The sequence below is a fragment of the Bubalus kerabau genome, chromosome 16 (assembly GCF_029407905.1).
Source record: "Bubalus kerabau isolate K-KA32 ecotype Philippines breed swamp buffalo chromosome 16, PCC_UOA_SB_1v2, whole genome shotgun sequence".
NCBI lineage: Eukaryota > Metazoa > Chordata > Mammalia > Artiodactyla > Bovidae > Bubalus > Bubalus kerabau.
In genome coordinates, this window is record NC_073639.1 from 48150273 (window position 1) to 48177797 (window position 27525).

The window sequence follows — 27525 nt, forward strand, 5'->3', positions numbered from 1 at the left end:
TGAGACGCGAAGTTACCCTGGCCCAGAAACGTCCTGTGCGAAACAGGATCTTGACCAGCTGAGCCCCCACGGTCGATCCCGGCGTAGAAGCAGCCAGCCCGGCCTCGGTCCCTCCCGCATCAGGGCTACAGAGCGGTACAAACTCATTGTCCAAGTTCCCTCTGCCCGGGCCCGGAGGCCCCTTCCCTAAGAGGGACTCAGCCCCGGAGGGGCAGGTGCCTAGTGCCCGCGGACCCCCTCTTGGTGGGCGGGGTGGGATCAGCAGGGATATCGTCAGAGTTCGGTTCTCTCCTCCGCAGCCTGCACGAAACAGCCCGGGATGGCCACCAGGTTCCCGACAGCTTCGTGTTCGGTAAGTAGGGACTTTTTCACTTAAGAAAGCTGACTCGGCCGTGAGGGCGGACCTCTTCATCCCTTCACGGTCACACCAGGGCCTGAACTCACATATTCCCCGCCATCCCCCTGAGTCTCCATAAACGTTCCTTGTCTTCTGGCACTTGGTGTCCGGTGCCCTGTCCGTGCGCAGTTACTCTGCTTTGTTGTCTACAGCGGACCCTGAATTCTGAGGGCAGTGAGGGCCCTTGTGAAGGAAATGATCCTCTATCGTTTCAGGTTTTCCACACACAAGTATAGAGTTGTCTTCGCGTCCACATTTTCAGGGCATCAGCAGGGAAATTATCTCCTTTTTGTTCATTAGCTTGTTCAGATGTTTGTATACTGAGTACCCTCGTGAGCTGGATCCAGAGATTGATGCTGGCAGTGCAAAGAAATCACGTACGTTTCTTGTTTTAGAGGAGCTGTGGTCTGGCGCACAGAGTCGTTGGGCAGGATGGCGGGGAAGGAGTTTAAGGATTCAAAGCGGGAAGGAGCAGTGTTGTGAGAGGAGAGAGCCAGTGGACCCTCTGGACCGTGCAGGTGGTTGGAGGACTGAACCAGAGGGAGACTTAACAGCGAATGCTGAAATCCTGAGCTGTTGGTACACCGGTGATGTGTCCGGTCTTGAGAACACTGTTGGAAGAAGTATCCAGGGACAGAGTGTATGTAGCTTTTTTTATTTTTCCCTTTCCTTCTTTTAAGATTTATTTATCTTTGCCTGTGGCTGGGGGTGGTGGTGGCGGGGATAGGTCTTCCTTGCTGCTCCGGCTTTCTCTAGTTGCAGTGAGTGGGGGCTACTCTCTAGTTGCAGCGTCTGGGCTTCTCATTGCGGTGACTTCTCTTGTGGTGCACAGGCTCTGGGGCAAGCGGGCTTTAGTAGTTGCAACATGTGGGCTTAATAGTTATGGTCCCTGGTCTCTAGAGCGGGGGCTCAGTAGTTGAGGTGCAAGGGATTAGTTGCTCCGAGGCATGTGGGATCTTCCTGGACCAGGAATCAAACCCATGTCCTCTACAGTGGCAGGTGGATTCTTTACCACTAGACCTCAGAGTGTAGCTTTGTAGGTATTTTAATATGTGGTGCCTACAGTCGAGTCTGTAGCTCAGGTGGGAGTTTTCAACTAACATGTACCGATTAAAGGCACCTATGTTAGTGCCTTTAACTATAGGAGTTATAGGTATAGGAGTAGAGCACCAAAAAGGACCAAATAGAGGCCTCAGAACAATGACAAGGGCTGCATTAAAGAGGGGCTGGGGTGCAGGAGAGGTGAGAGAACATTTGGAGAGTGGTTTTTCCCCTACAAACTTGAGAAAAGAGAACTTCTTAGAAGCCATGATGTGAAATTCCTTAAAAGTATTTCATAAGGCCAAAAGGTGCTTCTTGGATTTCAGAATTTACAGGTCTAAAGCACTTTTTCCAGAGCAAACAGAATACCGGGTGTGCTACAGATATTCACCTCCTAAGAGGTGAAGGAATTGCATTAGGCTGTGGACAGCAGGATGTAAAGAAGTGATTAGTAATAGTATAGGTGGTGATGGTTGTTCAGTCACTCAGTCATTTCTGACTGTTTGCAACCCCATGAATTACAGCACACCAAGCTTCCCTGTCCTTCACTATCTCGCAGAATTTGCTCAAATTCATGTCCATGGAGTCCATGATGCCATCCAACCATCTCATCCTCTGTCACCCCCTTCTCCTGCCCTCAGTCTTTCCCAGCATCAGGGTCTTTTCCAGTGAGTCGGCTTTTCACATCAGGTGGCCAAAGTATTGGAGCTTCAGCTTCAGCATCAGTCTTTCCAGTGAATATGCAGGGTTGATTTCCTTTAGGAGTGTAGGTGGCACTAATGGTAAAGAACCTGAGTGCCACTGCAAGAGACAAAGGAGATGCAGGTTTGATCCCTGGGTCTGGAAGATCCCCTGGAAAAGGAAATGGCAACCCTTGCCAGTATTCTTGCCTGGAAAATCCCATGGACAGGAGCCTGGTGGGCCAGAGTCCATGGGGTCAGAATGAGTCAGACATGACTGAAGCGACTTAGCACATGGACAGCAGGATGTAAAGAAGCAATTAGTAATAGTATAGTAAAGTATTTTTTTTTTAGGTGATCAAGTATGATAGGAAGGGTTTTGGTGTCAGGGGGAAAGGATTTCATTAAGGTGGCCTGAGGGATACAGTTAACCTCAAAAATCAATTAACTTTTTGTCTTTAAACAATAATTATACAGAAAGTACAATGAGAGAATGTATTTGCGATAGCAATTAAGAAATATAAAATAAATGAACATTATAAGTGTACTGCTGCTGCTAAGTCGCTTCAGTCATGTCCAGCTCTGTGCAACCCCATAGACAGCAGCCCACCAGGCTCCGCCTTCCTTGGGATTCTCCAGGTAAGAACACTGGAGTGGGTTGCCATTTCTTTCTCCAGTGCATGAAAGTGAAAAGTGAAAGTGAAGTCGTTCAGTCATGTCTGACTCCTAGCGATCCCATGGACTGTAGCCTACCAGGCTCCTCCGTCCATGGGATTTTCCAGGCAAGAGTACTGGAGTAGGTTGCCATTGCCTTCTCCGTTATAAGTGTACAGGACCTATTAATAAAGAAGACTTTACAACTATTGAATAACATTAATAGACACCACTCTTGGCCTAGGCACTTTGTGTGTGTGACGTCATTAAAGTCTCAGGGCCCTGTGAGGCAAGTATGTCCCCATTGTACAGCTGAGGAAACTGGTGAGGCTGCCCACAGTCCCAAACTAGTAAGGGAAACAAGGAGACGAGGGTGGCAGAGCTAAGATTTAGACCCACGCAGAATGTCTTCAGAGTCTGTGCTCTTATTGCCCTTAGGACCTAAGAGACTTTGACAAACGTAAACTGTATTTCCTTATTTTTGAGTGCATGTATTTAGCAAACATTTATTGACTCTTATGCCAGGTAATTTTCTAGGATATGTAGGGATGAACAAGATTAACAGGGCCCATAACCCCATGGAGGGTGTGGGAGGTGGTAAGACATATCAGAGGAACATCATGAACAAAACTGTGGGTGTTTCTGCACATGAGAGTGGCTGGGTGGCTACTTGTCTTGGGGCAGCATTTAAGCAGAATCTGAACGACAACTTGATGATCATGGGCAGATGAAGGCACAGAACATGACGCATTCCAGGCTTTGGAGGCAGCCAAGTTGGTGGCCTTGCCGTGAGAACCAGCAGATGCATTGTGTAGTGGAAAGAAGGCATATGGCCAGAATGGGGAGCATGTGAGAGGAGGGCTAGCTTGTGAAGGGCCCTTTAAGTATGCAAACGATCATCTGGAGAGCCCAAGGAGTTTATTGTATTTTATGTTTTATTTTGAAATGATTTCAAAACTAGAGAAGTGGCAAAAGTAGAATAAAATAACCTCCTGTATTATATTAAAAAAAAAAAAAAACCACTCTTCACCCAGATTCCCCCATTGTTATTTTGCCAAGTTAGCTCTGTTATTCTTTCTTGACTTGTGTATGTGTGTGTTTGTGTATGTGAATTGGTATAAAAAGAACCACAGAGACTGAAGTTCAATGTTACTTTCTACCAGAGTGTGTTTCCCCTTTGCTTTGTTGTGCAGATGGGGAGTGACTGATCATTTCATCTAAACAGGCATCAAGCTGGTTTGGGACTGGATTGCTGCTTTAGTTGAACTTGGATCACCTTGTTTTCAAGGGGTGTGCTGATCGCAGGCTCCTACCTTGCGTACTTTGTGTCCTTGGTGCCTTGAAACCATGGGAGAATCAGTCTGCCTTTCCTGCCCAGTTCCTGCACTGACCACACTCAGCAAACACTCGGTGGGAAGAGCCTGCTGTCCAGGGTGGGCACGAAGGGTCTACTGGTTTCTTTTTCTCTTGGTGTCATCCTCTATCTCAGCTGAGCCCACCCTGCCTATTCGCAGGCTGGACAAATGCCCTCAGCGAAGTAAACAACCAGAGCACTCTTAGCTTATCTTGGAAGAGCTCTCCCCTCTTTGGAATTTAGCTCATTTAGTTCTCCTTTCATCCGTGGGTCTCGATGTTCATGGATTGTAATTTACCATTAATTTTCTAGTTGTAGCAGCTGTAGTCCAAATGTATAATTTTATTTATCGTGAATGAGTATTAGAAAATACTTACCATTAGATGAAATAAAGTGCAATATCTTCGTATTTTGATAATACATTGAAATTATAAATTAATTTGTTGAGATATTTATACCATATTGAATCTATATATCATAAATGTTACTCAATTATTCAGGTCCTTCGGTTTCTTTTTTCTTTTTTAAAAAAATATGAATATATTTGAAATATAGTTGATACACGATATTATGGTATTTTCAGATGTTCTACATAGTGATTTGACATTTGCATACATTATGAAATGATCTCTGCCCCAAGTCTAGTAATCTGTCCCCATATAATATTATTGACCATATTCCTTATGCTGAATCCCCGTGGCTAATTTGTTCTATAACTAGAGATTTGTACCTCTTAATCCCTTTCACCTGTTTCACCATCCTTCCACCTCTGGCGACCACCTTTTTGGTATCTGTATTTATGTGTCTGTTTTTCTTCTGTTTATTTGTTCATTTAATCTTTTAGATTCCACATGTAAGGTCATATGGTATTTGTATTTCTGTCTGATTTATTTCACTTAGCATAATACCTTCTAGTTCTAGCCATGTTGTTACAGATGGCAAGATTGTGGGTTTTCTTTTAATGGATGAGTAATATTCTAGTATGTGTGTGTGTCTGTGTGTTGTATGTTTATCCATTCATCTGTCAGTAGATACATTGCTTCCTGTATCTGGGCTATTGTGTTTTCTTTTTTTATTTTTTAATTGATGGATAATTGCTTTACAGAATTTTGTCGTTTTCTGTCAAACCTCAACATGAATCAACCCCCTCCCTCTTGAACCACCCTCCCATTTCCCTCCCCATCCCACCATTCTAGATTGATACAGAGCCTCTGTTTGAGTTTCCTGAGACACATAGCAAATTCCTGTTGGCTATCTATTTTATATATGGTGATGTAAGTTTCCATGTTACTCTCTCCATACACACCCTCTCCTTCCCTCTCCCCATGTCCATAAGTCTGTTTTCTATGTCTGTTTCTCCATTGCTGCCCTGCAAATAAATTCTTCAGTACCATCTTTCTGCTGCTGCTGCTGCTAAGTCGCTTCAGTCGTGTCCGACTCTGTGCGACCCCATAGACGGCAGTCCACTAGGCTCCTCTGTCCCTGGGATTCTCCAGGCAAGAATACTGGAGTGGATTGCCATTTCCTTCTCCAATGCATGAAAGTGAAAAGTGAAAGTGAAGTCTCTCAGTTGTGCCTGACTCTTAGCGACCCCATGGACTGGAGCCTACCAGGCTCCTCCATCCATGGGATTTTCCAGGCAAGATTACTGGAGTGGGGTACCATCTTTCTAGATTCCATATTTATGCATTAGTATATGATATTTATCTTTCTCTTTCTGACTTACTTCACTCTGTATAATAGGCTCTACGTTCATCCACCTCATTAGAACTGATTCAAACACATTCCTTTTTATGGCCAAGTAATATTCCATTGTGTTTTTGTACCACAACTTCATCCATTCATCTGTCGATGGACATCTAAGTTGCTTCCATGTTCTAGCTATTATAAATAGTGCTGCAGTGAACCATGGGATACAAGTGTCCTTTTCAATTTTGGTTTCCTTAGGGTATATGCCTAGGAGTGGGATTGCTGGGTCATATCGTGGTTTTATTCTTAGTTTTCTGAGAAATCTCCATACCGTCTTCCATAATGGCTATATCAATTTACATTACCACCAACAATGCAGAATGGTTCCTTTACCCCACACCCTCTCCAGCATTTGTTGTTTGTAGACTTTCTAATGAGGGCCATTCTGACCAGAGTGAGATGATATCTCATTGTAGTTTTGATTTGCACTTCTCTGATGATGAGCGATGTTGAGCATCTTTTCATGTGTTTGTTAAGCATCTGTATATCTTCTTTGGAGAAATGTCTGTTTAGGTCTTTTCCCCACTTTTTGATTGGGTTGTTTGTTTTTCTGGCATTGAGTTGTATGAGCTGCTTATGTATTTTGGAAATTAATCCTTTGTCAGTTGTTTCATTTACTATTATTGTCTCCCATTCTGAGGGTTGCCTTTTCACCTTGCTTAGAGTTTCCTTTGCTGTGCAAAAGCTTTTAAGTTTAATAAGGTCCCACTTGTTTACTTTTGTTTTTATTTCCATTACTCTAAGAGGCAGGTCATAGAAGATCTTGCCTTGATTTATGTCATCAAGTGTTCTGCCTATGTTTTCCTCTAAGAGTTTTATATTTTCTGGTCTTACATTTAGGTCTTTAATCCATTTTGAGTTTATCTTTGTGTATGGTGTTAGGAAGTGTTCTAATTTCATTCTTTTACATGAACTGTCCAGTTTTCCCAGCACCTTTTATTGAAGAGGCTATCTTTGCCCCATTGTATATTCTTGCCTCCTTTGTCAAAAATAAGGTACCCATAGGTGCAAGGGTTTCTTTCTGGGCTTTCTATCTTGTTCCATTGGTCTATATTTCTGTTTTTGTGGCAGTACCATACTGTCTTGATGACTATAGCTTTGTAGTATAGTGTGAAGTCAGGAAGCTTGATTCCTCCACCTCCATTCATTTTTCTCAAGACTGCTTTGACTATTCAGGGTCTTTTGTATTTCCAAATGAATTGTGACATTTTTTGTTCTGCTTCTGCTGCTGCTAAGTCGCTTCAGTCGTGTCCGACTCTGTGCGACCCCATGGACTGCAGCCTACCAGGCTTCTCCGTCCATGGGATTCTCCAGGCAAGAACACTGGAGTGGATTGCCATTTCCTTCTCCAGTGCATGAAAGTGGAAAGTGAAAGTGAAGTTGCTCAGTTGTGTCTGACTCTTAGTGACCCCATGGACTGCAGCCTACCAGGCTCCTCCATCCATGGGATTTTCCAGGCAACAGTACTGGAGTGGGGTGCCATTGCCTTCTCCCTTTTTGTTCTAGTTCTATGAAAAATACCATTGGTGATTTGATAGAGATCTCATTGAATCTGTAGATTGCATTTGGTAGTATAGTCATTTTCACAATATTGATTTTTCCTACCCAGAATATCTCTCCATCTGTTTTCTGTTTATGTCATCTTTGATTTCTTTCATTAGTGTCTTATAATTTTCTGTGTACAGTTCTTTTGTCTCCTTAGGTAAGTTTATTCTAAGATATTTAATTATTTTTGTTGCAATGGTGAATGGGATTGAGTCCTCAATTTCTCTTTCTGATTTTTCATTGTTAGTATATAGGAATGCAAGTGATTTATGTGTATTGATTTCGTATCCTACAACTTTGCTATATTCACTGATTAGCTCTAGTAGTTTACTGATAGTCTCTTTCAGGTTTTCTATGTACAGTATCATGTCATCTGCAAACAGTGAAAGCTTTACTTCTTCTTTTCCAATCTGGATTCCTTTTATTTCTTTTTCTTCTTTGACTGCTGTAGCTAGGACTTCCAAAACTATGTTGAATAATAGCAGTGAAAGTGGACACCCATGTCTTGCTCTTGATCTTAGGGTGAATGCTTTCAGTTTTTCACCATTAAAAATAATGTCTGTTGTGAGCTTATCATATTTGGACTTTACTATTTTGAGGTAAGTTCTTTCTGTGCCCATTTTTTTGAAGAGTTTTAATCATCAATGGGTGCTGAATTTTGTTAAAGGCTTTTTTTACATCTGTTGAGATTATTGTATGGTTTTTATCCTTCAGTTTGTTAATATGGTGTATCACATTGATTGGTTTGCATGTATTGAAGAATTCTTGCATCCCTGGAATAAACCCAGCTTGATCATGGTGTGTGACCTTTTTAATGTGTTGTTGAATTCTGTTTGCTAAAATTTTGTTGAGGATTTTTCATGTGTTCATCAGTGATATTGGCCTGTAGTTTTCTTTTTTGTGTGTTGTCTTTGTTTGGTTTTGGTATCAGGGTGATGGCCTTGTTAAATGAGTTTGGAAGTGTTCCTTCCTCTGCAATTTTTTGAAAGAGTTTCAGAAGGATTGGCATTAGCTCTACTCTAAATGTTTGATAGAATTCTCCTGTGAAGCCATCTGGTACTGGGCTTTTGTTTTTTGGGGAGATTTTTTATTGCAGTTTCAATTTCAGTGCTTGTAATTGAGTTGTTCATAGTTTCTGTTTCTTCCTGGTTCAGTGTTGGAAGATTGAACATTTCTAAGAATCTGTCCATTTCTTCCAGGTTATCCATTTTATTGCCATAAAGTTGTTCATAATAGTCTCTTATAATCTTTTGTATTTTTCCGTTGTCTATTGTAACCTCTCCTTTTTCATTTCTAATTTTGTTGATTTGATTCTTCTCTCTTTTTTTTCTTGATGAGTCTGGCTAAGGGTTTGTCAATTTTGTTTATCTTCTCAAAGAGCCAGCTTTTAGTTTTATTAATCTTTACTATTGTTTCTTTCACTTCTTTTTCATTTATTTCTGCTTGGATCTTAATGATTTCTTTCCTTCTACTGATTTTTTGGGGGTTTTTTGTTCTTCTTTTTCCAGTTGTTTTAGGTATAAAGTTAGGTTGTCTATTCAATGTTTTTCTTGTTTCTTGAGGTTGGATTGTATTGCTATAAACTTCCCTCTTAGAACTGCTTTTGCTGCATCCCATAGGTTTTGAGTTGTCACGTTTTCATTGTCATTTGTTTCTAGGAATTTTTTTATTTGCTCTTAGATTTCTTCGGTAACCTGTTCATTACTTAGAAGCATATTGTTTAATCTCCATGTGCTTGTGTTTTTTACAGTTTTTTTCTTGTAATTGATATCTAGTCTCATAGCATTGTGGCCAGAAAAGATGTTTGATATGATTTCAATTTTATTAAATTTACTGAGGTTTGATTTGTGACCCAAGATGTGGTCTATCCTGGAGAATGTTCCATGTGCACTTGAAAAGAAGGTGTATTTTTCTGCATTTGGATGGAATGTCCTGAAGATAATGAGATCCATCTCATCTAATGTATCATTTTAAGACTTGTGTTTCCTTATTAATTTTCTGTTTTGATGATCTGTCCATTGGTGTTAAAGTCTCCTACTATTATTGTGTTACTGTCAATTTTTCCTTTTATGTCTGTTAGTGTTTGTCTTATGTATTGAGGTGCTCCTATGTTGAGTACATAGATATTTACAATTGTTATGTCTTCCTCTTGGACTGATCCTTTGATTATTATATAGTGACCTTTCTTATCTCTTGTAATCTTCTTTATTTTAAGGTCTACTTTGTCTGATATGAGGATTGCTACTCCAACTTTCTTTTGCTTCCCATTTGCATGGAATATATTTTTCCATTCTCTCACTTTCAGTCTGTATGTGTTTTGAGGTCTGAAGTGGGTTTCTTGTAGGCAGCATATATATGGATTTTGCTTTTGTATCCATTCAGCTAGTCTGTCTTTTGTTGGAGCATTTAATCCATTCATGTTTAAAGTAATTACTGATATATATGTTACTACTTCCATTTTCTAATTGTTTGGGGTTGATTTTATAGATCTTTTTTCTTCTGTTGTATTTCTTGACTGTATAAGTCCATTTAACATTTGTTGTAAAGCTGGTTTGGTGGTCCTGAATTCTCTTTAACTTTTGCTTGTCTGAAAAGCTTTTGATTTCTCCATCAATTTTGAATGAGATACTTGCCAGGTAGAGTAATCTTGGTTGTAGACTTTTCCTTTTCAGTACTTTAAATATATGCTGCCATTCCCTTCTGGCTGGCAGAGTTTCTGCTGAAAGATCAGCTGTTAAACGTATGGGGTTTCCTTTGTATGTTACTTGTTGCTTTTCCCTTGCTGCTTTTAATATTCTTTCTTTGTGTTTAATCTTTGTTAGTTTGATTAGTATGTGTCTTGGCGTGTTTCTCCTTGGGTGTATTCTGTATGGAACTCTTTGCACCTCTTGGATTTGATTGACTATTTCCTTTTGCATCTTGGAGAAATTTTCAGCTATAATTTCTTTTAAAATTTTCTCACACATTTTCTTTTTCTCTTCTTCTGGGAGCCCTATAATTCAAATGTTGGTGTGTTTGATATTGTCCCAGAGATCTCTGAGACTGTCTTCAACTCTTTACATTCTTTTTACTTTATTCTGCTCTTCAGAAGTTATTTCCACCATTTTATCTTCCAGCTCACTGATTCGTTCTTCTGCTTCAGATATTCTTCTACTGATTCCTTCTAGAGTATTTTTAATTTCAGTAATTGTGTTGTTTTTCTCTGTATGTTTATTCTTTAATTTTTCTAGGTCTTTGTTAATTGTTTCTTGCATTTTCTCAATTCTGTTTTCGAGGGTTTTGATAATCTTTACTATCATTATTCCAAATTCTTTTTCAGGTATTTTTCCTATTTTCTCTTCATTTATTTGAACTTCTGTGTTTCTAGTTTGTTCCTTTATTTGTGTAGTACTTCTCTGCCTTTCATTGTGTTTTTTTATTTTAACTTATTGTGTTTGAGGTCTCCTTTTTCCAGGCTTCAAGGTTGAATTCTTTCTTCCTTTTGGTTTCTGCCCTCCTAAGGTTGGTCCTTACCTCCTAAGGTAAGGTGGTTTGTGTAAGCTTTGTATAGGGTGAGATTTGTGCAGAGGGCGAGTGAGGTGGTACTCCTGTCTGCTGGTGATTGGGTTTGTATTTTTGTCTTGTTTGTTTGAATGAGGCATCCTGCACAGGGTGCTACTGGCGTTTGGGTGATGCCAGGTCTTGTATTCAAGTGGTTTCCTTTGTGTGAGTCCTCACTATTTGATACTCCCTAGAGTTAGGAGTTCTCTGGTAGTCTAGGATCTTGGAGTCAGTGCTCCCACTCCAAAGGCTTAGGGTTTGATCTCTGGCCAGGAATGAAGATTCCATAGGTGGTTTGTTATGGCATTAAGTGAGATTAAAACAAATACCAGAAAACAAGAAACCAAAGATGAACCCCAGACAAATGGCAGTTACAAAATCAGGCAAATAATAATTAAAATAATGGAATATACAAACACACCTATACGCACAGTCAAAACAGTCCAACAAAAATAAAGTACAATAGATTGACCTAGTGAACAAAAGAAAACAAAAATGATATCTACCAGTTAACAAAACTTAACTAAACCACAAACTGGAAAATGAAACTAATGCAAGGCGCAAGTGGGAAATAAAGCAGTGAAACCAAAACTAACAAATATGAAAAAAGGGAAGAAAAGAAAGAATAGATATGTAAAGTTAAACAGAGGTAGATAAAGAAGATTTATGTACATTAAAGATTAATTGTAAGGGGAAAAGAACAATAGGGAAAGCAAACAGTGAGTAAATGTAGAAAAAATAATAACAGGCTTAATTTTTTAAATTAAAACTAAAAAAAGAGAGAGAAAAAGAGAATAAAAGCAAAACTCCACAGAACCGCAAAAGGCCAACATAGAGGCAGAGTTTTGTAACAACAATAAAAAGTGTGACTGAAAAAAAAATCTCAAAAGCTTAATTAGATTTCATAGGGCTAATAAAATTGGCAACTACAACAGAGGGAAAAAGAAAGAAATCCAAAAGAAACTACCAAACAAGTAAAAATATAAGAATAGTAAATATTTTTCTTGAGTCAGTGCTGTCAGCATTCTTTCCCGTGCTGGGAGTCACAGTCCACCTTGCCCCACGAGGGTACCTTCCAACACTGCACTGGTTTCTGGACCTGATGTAGGGGGCAGCTCAGACTCTAATCTAGTCCTGCTCCTCTGTGTTATTGTCTCTAGTGTCCACAACTATCAAAACTACTGTGTTTTCTTTTGTGGGAGCTCTCAACGTCCTTTTATATATTCCATAGATACAGAGTCTGCCTAGCTGATCATGTGGATTTAATCTGCAGCTGGTACAGCTGGTGGGAAGGTTTTGGGTCCTCTTCCTTAGCCACACTGCTCCTGGGTTTCATTTGTGGTTTTAATACCACCTCTTCATGTGGGTTGTCCACTGGGGTTTGCTCCTGAGTCTGCCTTGGAGGACTTGGGTCTGCCCCAGTGAGGGCCAGGTGTGGAAGTAGGGCAGCTGCTTGAGTCACAGGGGTTTTGTAAGCATCAGGTACTCAGGGGGGTTGGCAGCTAGGGCAGCAGGAAATATAGTGCTCTAGAAACGGACTGCAACCAGTATTGGCCAATACACTCCATCATTCTTGCCTGAAGTTGAACGGTTCTATGAAGACCTACAAGACCTTTTAGAACTAATACTCAAAAAAGGTGTCCTTTTCATTATAGCGGACTGGAGTGCAAAAGTAGGAAGTCAAGAAACATCTGCAATAACAGGGAAATTTGGCCTTGGAATATGGAATGAAGCAGGGCAAAGACTAATAGAGTTTTGCCAAGAAAATGCACTGGTCATAACAAACACCCTCTTCCAACAACACAAGAGAAGACTCTATACATGGACATCACCAGATGGTCAACACCGAAATCAGATTGATTATATTCTTTGCAGCCAAAGATGGAGAAGCTCTATACAGTCAGCAAAAACAAGACCAGGAGCTGACTGTGGCTCAGACCATGAACTCCTTGTTGCCAAATTCAGACTGAAATTGAAGAAAGTAGGGAAAACCACTAGACCATTCAGGTATGACCTAAATCAAATCCCTTATGATTATACAGTTGAAGTGAGAAATAGATTTAAGGGCCTAGATCTGATAGAGTGCCTGAGGAACTATGGAATGAGGTTTGTGACATTGTACAGGAGACAGGGATCAAGACCATTCCCATGGAAAAGCAATGCAAAAAAGCAAAATGGCTGTCTGGGGAGGCCTTACAAATAGCTGTGAAAAGAAGAGAAGCAAAAAGCAAAGGAGAAAAGGAAAGATATAAACATCTGAATGCAGAGTTCCAAAGAATAGCAAGAAGAGATAAGAAAGCCTTCTTCAGTGATCAATGCAAAGAAATAGAGGAAAACAACAGAATGGGAAAGACTAGAGATCTCTTCAAAAAATCAGAGATACCAAAGGAACATTTCATGCAAAGATGGGCTCGATAAAGGACAGAAATGGTATGGACCTAACAGAAGCAGAAGATATTAAGAAGAGGTGGCAAGAATACACAGAAGAACTGTACAAAAAAGATTTTGACCACCCAGACAATCACAATGGTGTGACCACTCACCTAGATCCAGACATCCTGGAATGTGAAGTCAAGTGGGCCTTAGAAAGCATCACTATGAACAAAGCTAGTGGAGGTGATGCAATTCCAGTTGAGCTATTCCAAATCCTGAAAGATGATGCTGTGAAAGTGCTGCACTCAATATGCCAGCACATATGGAAAACTCAGCAGTGGCCACAGGACTGGAAAAGGTCAGTTTTCATTCCAATCCCAAAGAAAGGCAATGCCAAAGAATGCTCAAACTACCGCACAATTGCACTCATCTCACACGCTAGTAAAGTAATGCTCAAAATTCTCCAAGCCAGGCTTCAGCAATATGTGAACCACGAACTTCCTGATGTTCAAGCTGGTTTTAGAAAAGGCAGAGGAACCAGAGATCAAATTGCCAACATCCACTGGATCATGGAAAAAGCAAGAGAGTTCTAGAAAAGCATCTATTTCTGCTTTATTGACTATGCCAAAGCCTTTGACTGTGTGGATCACAATAAACTGGAAAATTCTGAAAGAGATGGGAATACCAGACCACCTGATCTGCCTCTTGAGAAATTTGTATGCAGGTCAGGAAGCAACAGTTAGAACTGGACATGGAACAACAGACTGGTTCCAAATAGGAAAAGGAGTTCGTCAAGGCTGTATGTTTTCACCCTGTTTATTTAACTTATATGCAGAGTACATCATGAGAAAAGCTGGACTGGAAGAAACACAAGCTGGAATGAAGATTGCTGGGAGAAATATAAATAACCTCAGATATGCAGATGACACCACCCTTATGGCAGAAAGTGAAGAGGAACTAAAAAGCCTCTTGATGAAAGTGAAAGTGGAGAGTGTAAAAGTTGGCTTAAAGCTCAACATTCAGAAAACAAAAATCATGGCATCCGGTCCCATCACTTCATGGGAAATAGATGGGGAAACAGTGGAAACGGTGTCAGACTTTATTTTTCTGGGCTCCAAAATCACTACAGATGGTGATTGCAGCCATGAAATTAAAAGGCACTTACTCCTTGGAAGGCAAGTTATGACCAACCTAGACAGCATATTCAAAAGCAGAGACATTACTTTGCCAACAAAGGTCCGTCTAGTCAAGGCTATGGTTTTTCCTGTGGTCATGTATGGATGTGAGAGTTGGACTGTGAAGAAGGCTGAGCGCCGAAGAATTGATGCTTTTGAACTGTGATGTTGGAGAAGACTCTTGAGAGTCCGTTGGACTGCAAGGAGATCCAACCAGTCCATTCTGAAGGAGATCAGCCCTGGGATTTCTTAGGAAGGAATGATGCTGAGGCTGAAACTCCAGTACTTTGGCCACCTCATGCGAAGAGTTGACTCATTGGAAAAGACTCTGATGCTGGGAGGGATTGGGGGCAAGAGGAGAAGGTGACGACAGAGGATGAGATGGCAGGATGGCATCACTGACTCGATGGACGTGAGTCTGAGTGAACTCTGGGAGTTGGTGATGGACAGGGAAGCCTGGCGTGGTGCGATTCATGCGGTCGCAAAGAGTTGGACACGACTGAGCAACTGATCTGATCTGATTCTTGCCTGAAGAATCCCACTGACAGAGAAGCCTGGCAGGCCACAGTCCACAGGGTTGTAAATAGTTGGACATGGCCGAAGCGACGTCACGTGCATAGACGCAAGACTTTTTCGCTTGTCGCAGCTCTTCCCCAGGGAGGGTTGAATGTGAAGGTGGTGCAGCTGTTTGGATAGTGGGTACCCTGGTGGTGCCAAGTGTGCAGGGACACGGACTGCCTCAGCCACAGGAGTTATTGGCCCTATCAGAGTCTTTTTCAAGACCTTGATAGCTGGTGATCAGAAGGCCTTTTAGCTAGTCTTTCTCTATAGCTCCACCTGTTCAGGCATTACAAGGCTCCCTTTCCTAGGGTCCTTCTCTGTTGTTGGGCACGTCAGGCACATAGAGGGTTCCCCCTGGCTGGGGTCCTACTCTGTAGTTTGGCACATCAGTCACTTAAAGGAGCACCCTGGGTGGGGTCCTCCTCTGTAGTTCAGTGTGTCAGGAGCTTGATGGGTTCAGCTGCCAATGCTAGCATGTAGGGAGAGAGAGGCTATGGCGATGGCTCCACCCACTACACATGACTCAGCAGTATCGCCTTGCTTCCATGGCTGCCTATCTTTCCTCCACAGGTATTTCCCACCACAGTCTCCTCCCTCACATCCCCTCAGTCCATCTCTCTGCAGTCAACAGCAGCCTTCGCCCTGGGATTGCTCCACAATCCTATGCACCAGCTCCCAGCCACTGTGCCTTCTAGGGGGCCTGTGTCCCTGTCCAGGGTACATATGGCTGTGGCAAGGACTGTCTGATTCTCATTCCATTTAAGCTGCCACAGATCAGCTGTTTCACTCTTGGCCTTAAATGTTTCTCCTCTGACCCAGACAGTTGCCCCAATGTGGAGATTGGACCCCTGCTTCAGTTCCCCCACCCTCTGAGGGCAGGTCCAGTCCTGATAATACACCTGTCTCTCCCCCTAGTTCCTTCATCCTATGAAGTTTTGCGTGGTTCTCTATATTCTTTTCCAGTGGTCAGGTACTCCTGTCTGCTCTCCGCTGGTGTTCTGCAAGCACTTCTGTGTCTGAAGGTGTATTCCTGATGTATCCATGGAAAGAGATGTATTCCACATCCACCTACTCCTCCACCATCTTGTACCCTATTGTGTTTTCTTTTTCTCTATATTTATGTATTTTATCACATATATTTTTGGTTATGTTTTTCTCTATTTTTAAGTTTTATTCCTGAATACTTTATGTCAATTTGTGTTGTTGTTTTTCTTATTACATTTTCAAGTTGGTTACTGTTGATGTTTCAAATAGCTATTACATGTTGATTTTGTTAAAAATTTGCTGCCCTCTTGATGTGTCTTATTGGTTTTCACGTTATGCCAGCTGTTTCTCTTAGGTTTTTTAGTCAGAAAATCATGTTTTTAGACAATGAGAGTAGTTTTTCCTCCTTGCTTAATGTTTATCACTGGTATTTTGCTTTGTGCCCACTGTGCCGGGTCTTCTTGGACAGCACTGGCTAGTAGAGTTGATATGAAGATTTCAACTTGTTTCTGAAGAACAATTTCAAATTGTTCCTGATTTTAGAGGGAACACTTCTAATGTTTCACACAAAGTATGATATTTTTTATAGGCTTAGGGAAATTACTTTTACCTGTACTGAACTGAATTCTGATTTTTGAAGGTGTTAAGTTTCATCATAGTACTTTGTTTCTCTATTGAGATGATTGTTTTCCATTAATGTACTAATGTTACTTATTTTTTTGTTACAGTTTTGTTTCTTTGTAAAGTTTGGACTGTCCTTTAATTTTTGGGAATAATTTCTTTTGTAAACTATTGTTTATGCACGTATAGGATTCATTTTAATGTTTTTATCTAAATATTTGTTAGTATTTTTATCTAGGTTTTTAAAAAATATTCATTTTACTTATTTGACTGCACTGGCACTCAGACAGTGTCATGTGTGGGAACTGTTCTCTGAAGCCCTGCACCACTGGGATCTAGTTCCCTGAACAGGAGTTGAACCAAGGGCCCCTGTATTGGGAGTACAATCTTAACCACTAGGTCACCAGGGAAGTCCCTGTTAGGTTTTGGGTTTTTATTTTAGGATTTATTTATTCATTTATTTTTGGCTGTGCTAGGTCTTCATTGCCACTCTCGGGCTTTCTCTAGTTGTGTTAATTGGGGGCTATTCTCTAGTTGCAGTGCTTGGGCTTCTCCCTGAGGTGGCTTCTCTTGTTGCAGAGCACAGGCTCTAGAGCGTGGGTTCAGTAGTTATTGATCGTGGGCTTAGTTCCCCTGTGGCATGTCAATCTTCCCAGACCAGGGATCGAACTTGTGTCTACTGCATAGGGAGGCAGAGTCTTAACCACTGGACGCCTAGAGAAGCCCTAGGTATTTTTAACAAATGAAATTGTGCAAGTTGTGCTGTCTTGCCTTCTCTGTGAGATTATACAAGTTTGTATAATGGGTTTACCATCATTTCCTGGCTCTACATCTATGGGAGAAATTTTCTGTTTCTTGGATATTGATAAAACTTACTCTTATAGATAGTGTGGGGCTGTTTACTTTATGGAGAGGGTATACCTCTGATTACAATTTCAGTGTATTTTATGATCATGGACTAATCAGTCTGGTCTTCCTAATTCTTTCTGGGAAAATTTTGACTACTTTCATTTTCTAGGAAAGTTTCTATCTCTTCTAAGTTTTCGTATTTATTGGAACAAATGTATAAATACAGTCAATTCTGCTGTCATGTTTGCTTTAAAAATGTAAATTTGTTTCAATATGTTAGGGAATGCTGTGAGCTTTCTGATTTCAGGCAAGCCTATTTTCACCATTTTATAATAAACTACAGGGCTTCTGACACAAACATCAGGTCTTTTATAAGGTACAGTGCCATATTCGTGGTGGTATTTATATATTTCTTAACCATTAAACATGTATAAAACTCTACTGTTTTTATTAAGATTTTTTATTTTCTTTTTTTCATGTGTGGTGATAAAGGTGTTACACCCCAGCCCTGTTCTTCCCATAAGCCTGAGACTTTTCATAGTGGTGATTTTTTTTTTTTTTTTTTTTGTAAATACATACCACATTATAGCAGAACTGCCTTTGTATAGTGATTGCTTGCAAATTTTAAAATCGCTTCTATATCCTAGAGTTATGCACACAGTCTTGGTCATAATAATTTTCTTATCCTTATTTCTTGATTATGCTTGTCCCATTAAAAAAATTTTAGTAGTTCTTTTGTATTTTATTTTTATCAAGCTTAAAAATAGTAAAAGGCTTAAAATAGGGCTCCTGGTTGACTGCTTCCCCCACCCCCACCCCAGCCCCAGCATAGATGTTTGTTTCCCTCTACAAGACTAAAACCTTCTTGAGACCAGAATGGGTTTCACTCATCCTGAAATCTTCAGAACCCAAAAGATTATGTGGCACATGGAGGCTCAATTATTAGTAGTATTTTTAATTCCCTCTCAAAAGAAGTGGTGGCCTGGGCACAGGAGGCAGACTGTGGAGGATATTCTCCTTTCCTGGGTCCTCTACATCTTCTCCATGCTCCAACTGTAATTGCAGCCTATTGAGTAATGTGTGTGTTGTTACAGGAGTTGTTGTCATTCACGGATATATCTATGGAGTTCAGCTGGGAAGAGTGGCAGCTGCTTGATTCTGTGCAGAAACACCTGTACCGGGATGTGACTCTGGAAAACTATAGTAACCTGGTGTCTGTAGGTAAGTACAGCTTCATGAGCCTGTACAAGCCCAGATCATGAGTCATAAGTCACCATTGCCTTTTCTTTTGTTGATCTACCCTGAAGCCTCTGGAGGTCACATGTTTTTAGCCCCTACTGAACCCTCAGCTCCTCACTGTCATCTTCCCCAAGTGCAAACAAGCTGCTTTCTTTCCTCCCTCCTGACCTCTTAGTCCTCAGCAGTCTGGCTACATTCTCTATGACTTTCCCTTAACAGGGTATCATGGTACCAAACCTGATTTAATCTTCAAGTTGGAGCAAGGAGAAGAGCCATGGATCATAAACTTGGAGGTTTCCCATCAGAGCTGTCCAGGTGGGTAAGCAGATACCATGAAGATGAGAGGTGGGGAGTAAACCGTGCTGGCATTCAGGCAGTGTCATGTGTGGGAACTGTTCTCTAACCTCTTGTACCATTGGAGCAGCTCAAGATGAGCCCAAGAGTCCTCAGGTGAGGGCTATCACTTTCCTCCCATGACTCCAAGAGGCTGATGGGCTGTTCTCTACACACTGCTCAAAGGTTGCTTTCTGGGTTAGTTTCCTTCCCTCAAGCACATTCCTTACTGTGGTCATGGGCCTTATTTTCCCTTTTGCCTTTGCAGTTAATTCCCTCAACTTTACCTGCAGTCTTCTCCTTCTCGCCTCTTGACCATCTTAGGAGGTTTCATTGCTTCCTTCACTCTTCTCACACTAGTCATTTGGAAATTACAAGTCTTACCTTCTTGACCACTTTTCTTTCTTCTTCTTTTTTGCCACACCTCATGGCTTGCAGGATCTTAGTTCCTTGACCAGGGATAGAACTCATACCCCCTGCAGTGGAAACATGGAGTCTTAAGCACCAGACACTGGGGAAGTCCCTTGGGCACTTTTCTGAAAAGAATTCTGAAACCTAGCCTTAAGTGGTTTTTAGCACCTTATATTTGTTTCCCTGATTACTCTTCCTCTCCCTTTCAAGTTGTCCAAGTTTGGGCTTCTCCTCTATATTGCAACTCTGGAAGGACTCTTCCATCCTGAAAATTGAAGCTTTTTTCTCCCAGTGTTGTAACAGCAGAGCTGTCATCCCCTCCTCTCTTCTTCCTGCACTCTGGTTCCAGCTTTATATGCTTCAGGACAGAGCTCTTGAGCTCCCATTCTGCATTCTCAGTGGCAGAAATTGGAAGACACTTCTGAAATTGCTTTTCCTCTTCAGTTTTCCCACCATTTTCTTTTTTGGGGAAGAAAATGTTTATCAAGCAGTCCTGAGGAAACAGGACAGCTTCTGAGGTCCCCAGTACAGCAGTCATGTCCTAGAGTGACTGAGGCTTGTGTCTGATGGGTGCTGTCGAGACCTTGCCCTGTTCTTGCTGCTTTCCTTTAACCTTGCCTTTCTATAACTCTCATCATCACAGTGTTCAGGCTTCACAGATAGACTTTCCCATTTTCTCTACATCTCTTGTCCAACCTTAAATGTGACCTTCTCCAGGGCTCTTTCCCTCGTGTCATTCAATACCTTGTATGTGCTGTTGATGCCTAATTTTTACTGAGCACTGAACTTAGGTGCAGAGAAGGCAATGGCACCCCACTCCAGTACTCTTGCCTGGAAAATTCCATGGACGGAGGAGCCTGGTAGGCTCCAGTCCATGGGGTCGCTAAGAGTTGGGCACGACTGAGTGACTTCACTTTCACTTTTCACTTTCATGCATTGGAGAAAAAAATGGCAACCCACTCCAGTGTTCTTGCCTGGAGAATCCCAGGGATGGCGGAGCCTGGTGGCTGCCGTCTGTGGGGTCACACAGAGTCAGACACGACTGAAGCAACTTAGCAGCAGCAACAGCAGCAGAACTTAGGTGTAACTGCCTACCTGCTTCTGTGTTTGAATATTTAATGAAGATCTCCAGTATAATAAGATCCAAAACAAAGTCCTTTGTCTTTCTCCAAACATGTCTCTCTCCCAGTGTTTTCAGTCTCAAAGAACAGTACCTCCTGCTTCTCAAGTCTCAAATCGAGGAGTTTCTCTTGCTTCTGTCTAAAATGTTTTTACCTTAATTTTCTTATGGCTCAATCCCTGTTTTAATATCTCATTGTACCATCTTAAACGTTATACCTAGCTATTATGTACCCTGTTAATTCACCTTTTGAGTAAACTGAAATGATAAAATTGGCATAAATAGTTGGCAATGGATTTTATCAGTAAGTGCAGGCTAAATTTTTTAAACTTCTATATAAAAAACAGTTCTCATCACTGCTTATCAGCTGCCCATTTCTGTAGAGGGATTTATTGTGGTTTGATTCACTTCCCCTTGCCCCCACACTTGGTTATATGGTGTGTGTGCACTTGGCCATTCTTTCTTTTGAACCATTGTCAGAGGCCTGGACCAGAAGAAAAATACTCATTAAATAGCAGTTCTAAAGTGCTTTCATTCTATATCAGGTTTATTTATGATTTTTAAATTACAATGTTGCTTTTTTTTTTCTTAGACGGTTGGGAAGAATGGTACCAGAAAAATCATAATGAATTTGAAAGTGTTCAGAGAAGCTATGCTTGTAATGCATTTGGAAAACTTCATCTGAGCAAAACCCACATTTCTTCAAGACAAAGACTCCTTAAATATAAAACACATGGAAAAAGTTTGACACAAAACTTAGCTTCAGGCACAAGCTGTCTAAGAAAGAATACTGATCAATTTCATGGGTATAAAGAATCATATTTTATTAAGCATCAAAGAACTCATAGTATAGAAAAAAACTGTGTATGTAACGAATGTGGGAAAGCTTTTCGTTGTAAATCACAGCTCATTGTACATCTCAGAATTCATACAGGAGAGAGACCATATGAGTGCACTAAATGCGAAAGAGCCTTCAGTGCCAAGTCAAACCTCAATGCTCATCAGAGAGTCCACACAGGAGAAAAGCCCTACTCTTGCATCGAATGTGGGAAAGTCTTCTCTTTCAGGTCGCAACTCATTGTCCACCAGGAAATTCACACAGGAGGGAAACCTTACGGGTGCAGTGAATGTGGGAAAGCCTACAGCTGGAAATCACAACTGATTTTACACCAGAGAAGCCATACAGGAGTGAAACCATATGAATGCAGTGAATGTGGGAAAGCCTTTAGTTTGAAGTCACCATTTGTTGTGCACCAGAGAACTCATACAGGAGTGAAACCCCATAAATGCAGTGAATGTGGGAAAGCCTTTAGGAGTAAGTCATACCTCCTTGTTCACATTAGGATGCACACAGGAGAAAAACCCTATCAATGCAGTGACTGTGGCAAAGCCTTCAATATGAAGACACAACTTGTTGTGCATCAGGGAATTCATACAGGAAATAATCCTTACCAATGCAGTGAGTGTGGGAAAGCCTTTGGCAGGAAGGAACAGCTCACTGCACATCTGAGAGCTCATGCAGGAGAGAAACCTTATGGATGCAGCGAGTGTGGGAAGGCTTTCAGCAGCAAATCATACCTCGTTATACACAGGCGAACACACACAGGAGAGAGACCCTATGAATGTAGTTTCTGTGAGAGAGCCTTTTGTGGGAAGTCACAGCTAATTATACATCAAAGAACTCACTCAACAGAGAAGCCCTATGAATGTAGCGAATGTGAAAAAGCCTATCCCAGGAAGGCATCACTTCAGATACACCAGAAAACTCATTCAGGAGAAAAACCGTTTAAATGCAGTGAGTGCGGGAAAGCATTTACTCAGAAGTCATCTCTCAGTGAACACCAAAGAGTTCATACAGGAGAGAAACCATGGAAATGCTCTGAGTGTGGGAAATCCTTCTGTTGGAATTCAGGGCTTCGTATACATCGAAAAACTCACAAGTGAGAAATCAGAACAGAATAGATTTGGATGCATACTCACAGAAGTTGATCCTCAAGAGAATTCAGATGATAATAGAAGCAGGATATATAAGTAGGAACACCTAAAAATACATTCTAATCAAATTAGTCATGTGGGAGAGACACCAATCATATTTGGAATGAATATGCAAAAGCTTTCAGAAATAAGTCATGCAAATCTTTATACACAGGAGAATGGTTGAAGGAATAAAGAGCAGTAATGGTATCATATACAGTACCATAATTATGAAGATTTAATTTGGGAAATGCAGATTAAGTCCATATGAATTTAATAAATCAGGAAAGCACTTTTCCATAGAAGATGTGTTACATGGGGAGTCATGTTCCAGATTTGATGCTGTTTTTGAGTGAAGAAAGTCCTTGGTGGAGGATAAAGTAGTTTTGTTTTATTTTTTAATATGTAACTAATAGGAAAATAGCAAAGAACATATTTTGAAGGTTCAGGGGCATGGAGTGTGACTTTCCTGAGTAATACTGCATAGCATTTTTTTAAATTTTGGTATTTTATTTTTAAATGTAACTTGTTATATTTGATAATTTGTGGAATAACATCTTCCAATATTCTTTATATTAAATGCTAAGTATCAGTATTGTCTCTTTATTTCTTAGCAATATAACTAAAATAGTTTTAATTTTAATAAATGAAAGGATTTTATCTTACTCCAAATGATTTTACTTATTCAGTAAGTGGGTCTGTCCATTATTACAGGGCTGCTTTCCAAGGGCACTCATGGTAATGAAGATTGATTGTATTTAGCAATTTGGTGTCTGCTCCCTATTTATTGATAAGAGTGGCTTAGAATTCTCTGGAGAAATACTCCTCCTATGTTGTGCACATCCTTGTGGTGTGTCTCTCAGGGTGTCCTTCCCACCAGCCATAGGTGAGCATTCTGCCACGGTTGAGTCATGATAACCTCTTTTCCAGGAGTTTGAGTCTCTAATTCAGTCTCACATGAACCAGAAGGGAAATACCAGAATTCATTCTTGTACCACAGTTTTAAGACCATCAATTAGTTCCTGCTATTTCAATTTCTCAGGATAACTTTGGATATTCTGAACCTAGTTTTCTGGTGTTCTGTGTGCTTCCTCATATTTGCAATAAAAATATTATTTTCTGCTAATGTTAAGAATAATGAGTTCTATTTCTTGTAACTGAAAGTCTTTAATTGGTAAATAGTGTTGCTGGAATAAACTGTTAGTAAACTGTTGGTTAGTAAACTGTTAAAGAAAAGTGGGGTTTGTGGATTAGGTTTATTCCTAAAACAAGAATAAAATCTTTCAGATTTCTACTTATATTCCAAAGTGGATTTTTTAGCTCATAGTATGAAATAGTGTTGTTGCTTATGTACACCAAGAACCTCGTGGACTCTGTTGGTAAGATTCTGACAACACTCAGGAGTTATTGTCCTAGAAAACTTTTAAATTTATGAAGAAATCTGGAACATCAGACGAAATGGCTAGTTCTGGTTCCATCAGTTCTTAAACACAAGGCCAGACTTGAAGGCCTGAATCTCATCTCAGTGCAGAGTGTTGTCAGCAGCTCTCTGACATTGTGGAAATAATTGCTTACTCAAGAGTTGTAGGGTTGAGATGATGGAAATCAAAGACACAGTTGCTGAAGTACAGAGTCATCTACCTTAAGTGCACCAATCCCTTATGTATACATGTTAGAAAAAGTGTCTCTTGATAATCAATCATTTGAGTAGAGGATCCTGTGAAGAATCTGAGGACTCAACCTAGCAAACTCATGATACACTTTGTATGCTTGTCACTCGGGGATACAGCCTAGAAGTTTGCAAACTGCAGACCACGGTCCAAATACAGATTGATGATACTTTTATGGATGGCAAGCTAAGAAGCTTTTACATTTTTAAATGGTTTAAAATTTTTCCAAACTATGAAATGACAAAATTATTTAATTAAAATTTCAGTGTCCATCAGTCGAGTTTCATTGGAACACAGCCAGCCATAACCTGGCTGTAGATTGCTTATACACTACAGTAGTAGAGTTGAGTGGTTGTGGCAGATACAGTATTACCCCAGAACCTGCTAACTCCTGATGTAGAGGCCCTTCCTTCCCTGAAAAAGTGGACCATTCCTTGTAGGAGGAAGCTTATTCTTCCAGTACCCCATGTTTCAGTTACCAGCTGTGTCCAAATGTACTCTTTTTATAAGGACATTGATCATATTGATTTAGGTCTCATTCTATTGACCTAATTTTAACTTAATTATCTCTGTAGAGGCCCTGTCTCTAATCCACATTCTGAGATACTGGGGGTTAGGAATTCAATGTATTTTTGACAGGATGCAATTCAATCCATAACAGTCAGCCCTCCTGCCCAACCCCACCAAGTTCATGTCCTTCTCACATGCAAAGTGCATTCACCCCTGCCCAACATTTCCTCCCCACCCAATGTTAATCCACTCCAGCATCAACTCTAAATCCAGAATCTCATCCAAATCAGATATGGGTGAGATTTGGGATATGATTCATCCTGGGGCAATATTCCTCTCCATTTGTGAACCTATGAAACCAAAAGAGTTAACTGCTACCAAAATACAATAATCAGATAGGCATGGGATAGACATTCCCATTTCAAAAGGAAGAAATTGTCAGGATAAGGGGTGTTATGAGTCCCAGAGAAGCCCCAAAACTAGCAGGGTAAATTCCATTAGATGTTAAGGTCTGAGAATAATCATCTGTGGCTAAATGCTCTGTCCTCTAAGCCCAGTAGGATGGTGGCCCTGAATCTTCAATTCTGAATAGTGGGGCAGCTCTCTGGAATTGAAAAGGAGGCTTCGCCCTCTGGAACCAAGAAAGTGGCCCCACCCTCGGTCTGTGTCCACAGCTAGATAGCTCTATCAACCTGTTTCCTGCCTGTAGAATCTCAGAAGTTTGACAAAGTTCCTTCATTTTAACTTTTCTATTCCTTTGAGTCCAAGTTGGTAGCATTTCTACCGAAATGATTGATTGGATTCATAAGTCACATACCCATAATCTCTTGAGCAAACAGTGGCCACATGCTTGGTGTTCTCTCCAGAGCTTGCTTTCTTGCTTTTTGCAATATGAGTAAGCTGAGAGTCTTCCAAACCTTTGCAGTCTAGTTCCCTTTGCTTAACAATACAGTCTCAGTTTATCTCTGTCCTCCCATGTTTTACTATGAACATCAAGGAAAGGTTAAGTCATGACTTCAACACCTAGCTTAGAAATCTCTGCAGCTAAATATCCCAATTCATCACTCACAAGTTCTGTCCTCTGGTAAACACTGAAACACATGTCAGTCAAGTTATCTTCCACTTTTCTCCAATTTCCAATAACATGTCCTTCATTTTTATCTGACATCTCACCAGTAGTACCTTAACATTCTCGTATTTCTACCAATAATGCCCTCAAAGCAATCTGGGCTTTTTCTATCAAGTACCTCAAAACTCTTCCATCAGTTGCCAATTCCAAAGCCACTTCCAAATTTTTATGCATTTGCTAAAGCAACACCTTATTTTGCAACCAAAATCTTTACATTTTCTAGACTGCTGTAACAAGGTACTACAAAACAAGTAGTTTAAGCAACAAAAATTTATTTTTCATATATTTCATAGTTCTGGGGGCCAGAAATCTGAAGTCAAGGTGCCAACAGAGTTGGCAGATTCTGAGGGAAGAATCTGCTCCAAGCCTCTCTTTGACTTCTGGATATTGATCTTTTCCCTTTGTCTCTCCACATCATTTTCTCCTATGTGTGTCTAATTTGTGTTTAAATTTTTTCTTTTTATAAGGATACCAGTCATATTAGGGAAGGAAATGGCAACCCACTCCAGTTCCTGCCTGGAAAATTCCATGAACAGAGGAGCCTGGTGAGCTACAGCCCACAGGGTTGCAAAGAGTTGTACACAACTGAACACACACATGCATGCACCAGTTTAATTGGTTTAGGGCCCACCCTAATGACCATTTGAACTTGATTATCCCTATAAAGACCCTGTCTCTAAAGTCACATTCTGAGGTGGGGGGTGAAGACTCCAACATATCTCTTTTGCGGTGAAACAACTGAACCCATAACACTTGACAGGGAAACAGGCAACTTGCACAATACTCTAAACCAGCTGGACCTAACAGACATGTGAGCCACTCTGCTCCACTGCAGAAGAATGCATACTCTCCAAGTACTGTGAAATATTGTGCAGCACAGATCACACGTTAGGCCACAGAACAAGCCCCAAAGGGTATCACAAACAGCTCTAAGGCTTTGGTCAAAACTGGGACCAAATAATAACAGGTTACAACTCAAAAGAATAAAATAAAAATGCATATATCTGCATTTATATATAATTGTATATGTATAAACAACTAGAGAAGAAGGGAAAACTTAAAAATTGACTATCAATAAATACAAAAGGAAATGACAGATTAGAAACTTACAGCTTGGTAGCCAGCACAGTGATTCTTTAAGGCCAGAGTCATCCATGAATGCTAAAACTAGGTGACAGTTTTATTAGTTTCAGAACATCTTTCCACAAAATGCTTACTGCTTATAGTTGGAAAACAAGAAATCTGGCATTTACCACCTTAATTAAACAAAATTAATATTGCAACTATTGGTACAATCAAATATCAGGGAATTGGTTGCTCTGATTCTTAGAGGAGGGCACAACATCATTTATATATTATTCCAGCCCAAAATGCATAACCTGAATCTAAATTATGAGGCAATACCAAACACCAAGTTTGGGCCATTTACCATGACAATGACATGCAATTTTTAAAATATTGAGGATGTAAAAGACAGAGGCTGAAAGGCTGCTCCAGTTTAAACACTTAAAGGTACAGGGCGCTGCACAATGAACCCACATTGTTTCTTGGACATTTTTTGGGCAACTGATGGAATCTGGATAAATTTTGTATGTTAAATAATAGTGCTGTGTTTG

At 40.5% G+C, this 27525-nt stretch overlaps 1 protein-coding gene across 2 annotated transcripts; it reads left to right on the forward strand.

Moving 5' to 3' along the window:
* ZNF26 (zinc finger protein 26) lies at positions 1 to 26610 on the forward strand. Of its 2 annotated transcripts, none has more exons than XM_055550115.1 (5): positions 1 to 135; positions 300 to 352; positions 18618 to 18744; positions 18982 to 19077; positions 26377 to 26610. In XM_055550115.1, exons 2-5 carry the CDS (start codon positions 320 to 322, stop codon positions 26391 to 26393), a joined length of 273 nt encoding a protein of 90 aa, XP_055406090.1. In that variant the 5' UTR covers positions 1 to 135; positions 300 to 319; the 3' UTR covers positions 26394 to 26610. The 2 variants fall into 2 exon arrangements, with proteins under 2 accessions (XP_055406090.1, XP_055406089.1); XM_055550114.1 differs by lacking the exon at positions 26377 to 26610 and adding an exon at positions 21219 to 23893.
* Positions 26611 to 27525: the final 915 nt, after the last annotated feature.

What these genes read in the sequence shown, in the direction of transcription:
- ZNF26 (XM_055550114.1), top strand. Translation starts at nt 320, where the DNA reads ATGGCCACCAGGTTCCCGACAGCTTCGTGTTCG. An exon ending in TCCCGACAGCTTCGTGTTCG is followed by an intron (nt 353 to 18,617) that starts GTAAGTAGGGAC and finishes GTGTTGTTACAG; the next exon opens with GAGTTGTTGTCATTCACGGA. An exon ending in TAGTAACCTGGTGTCTGTAG is followed by an intron (nt 18,745 to 18,981) that starts GTAAGTACAGCT and finishes TTCCCTTAACAG; the next exon opens with GGTATCATGGTACCAAACCT.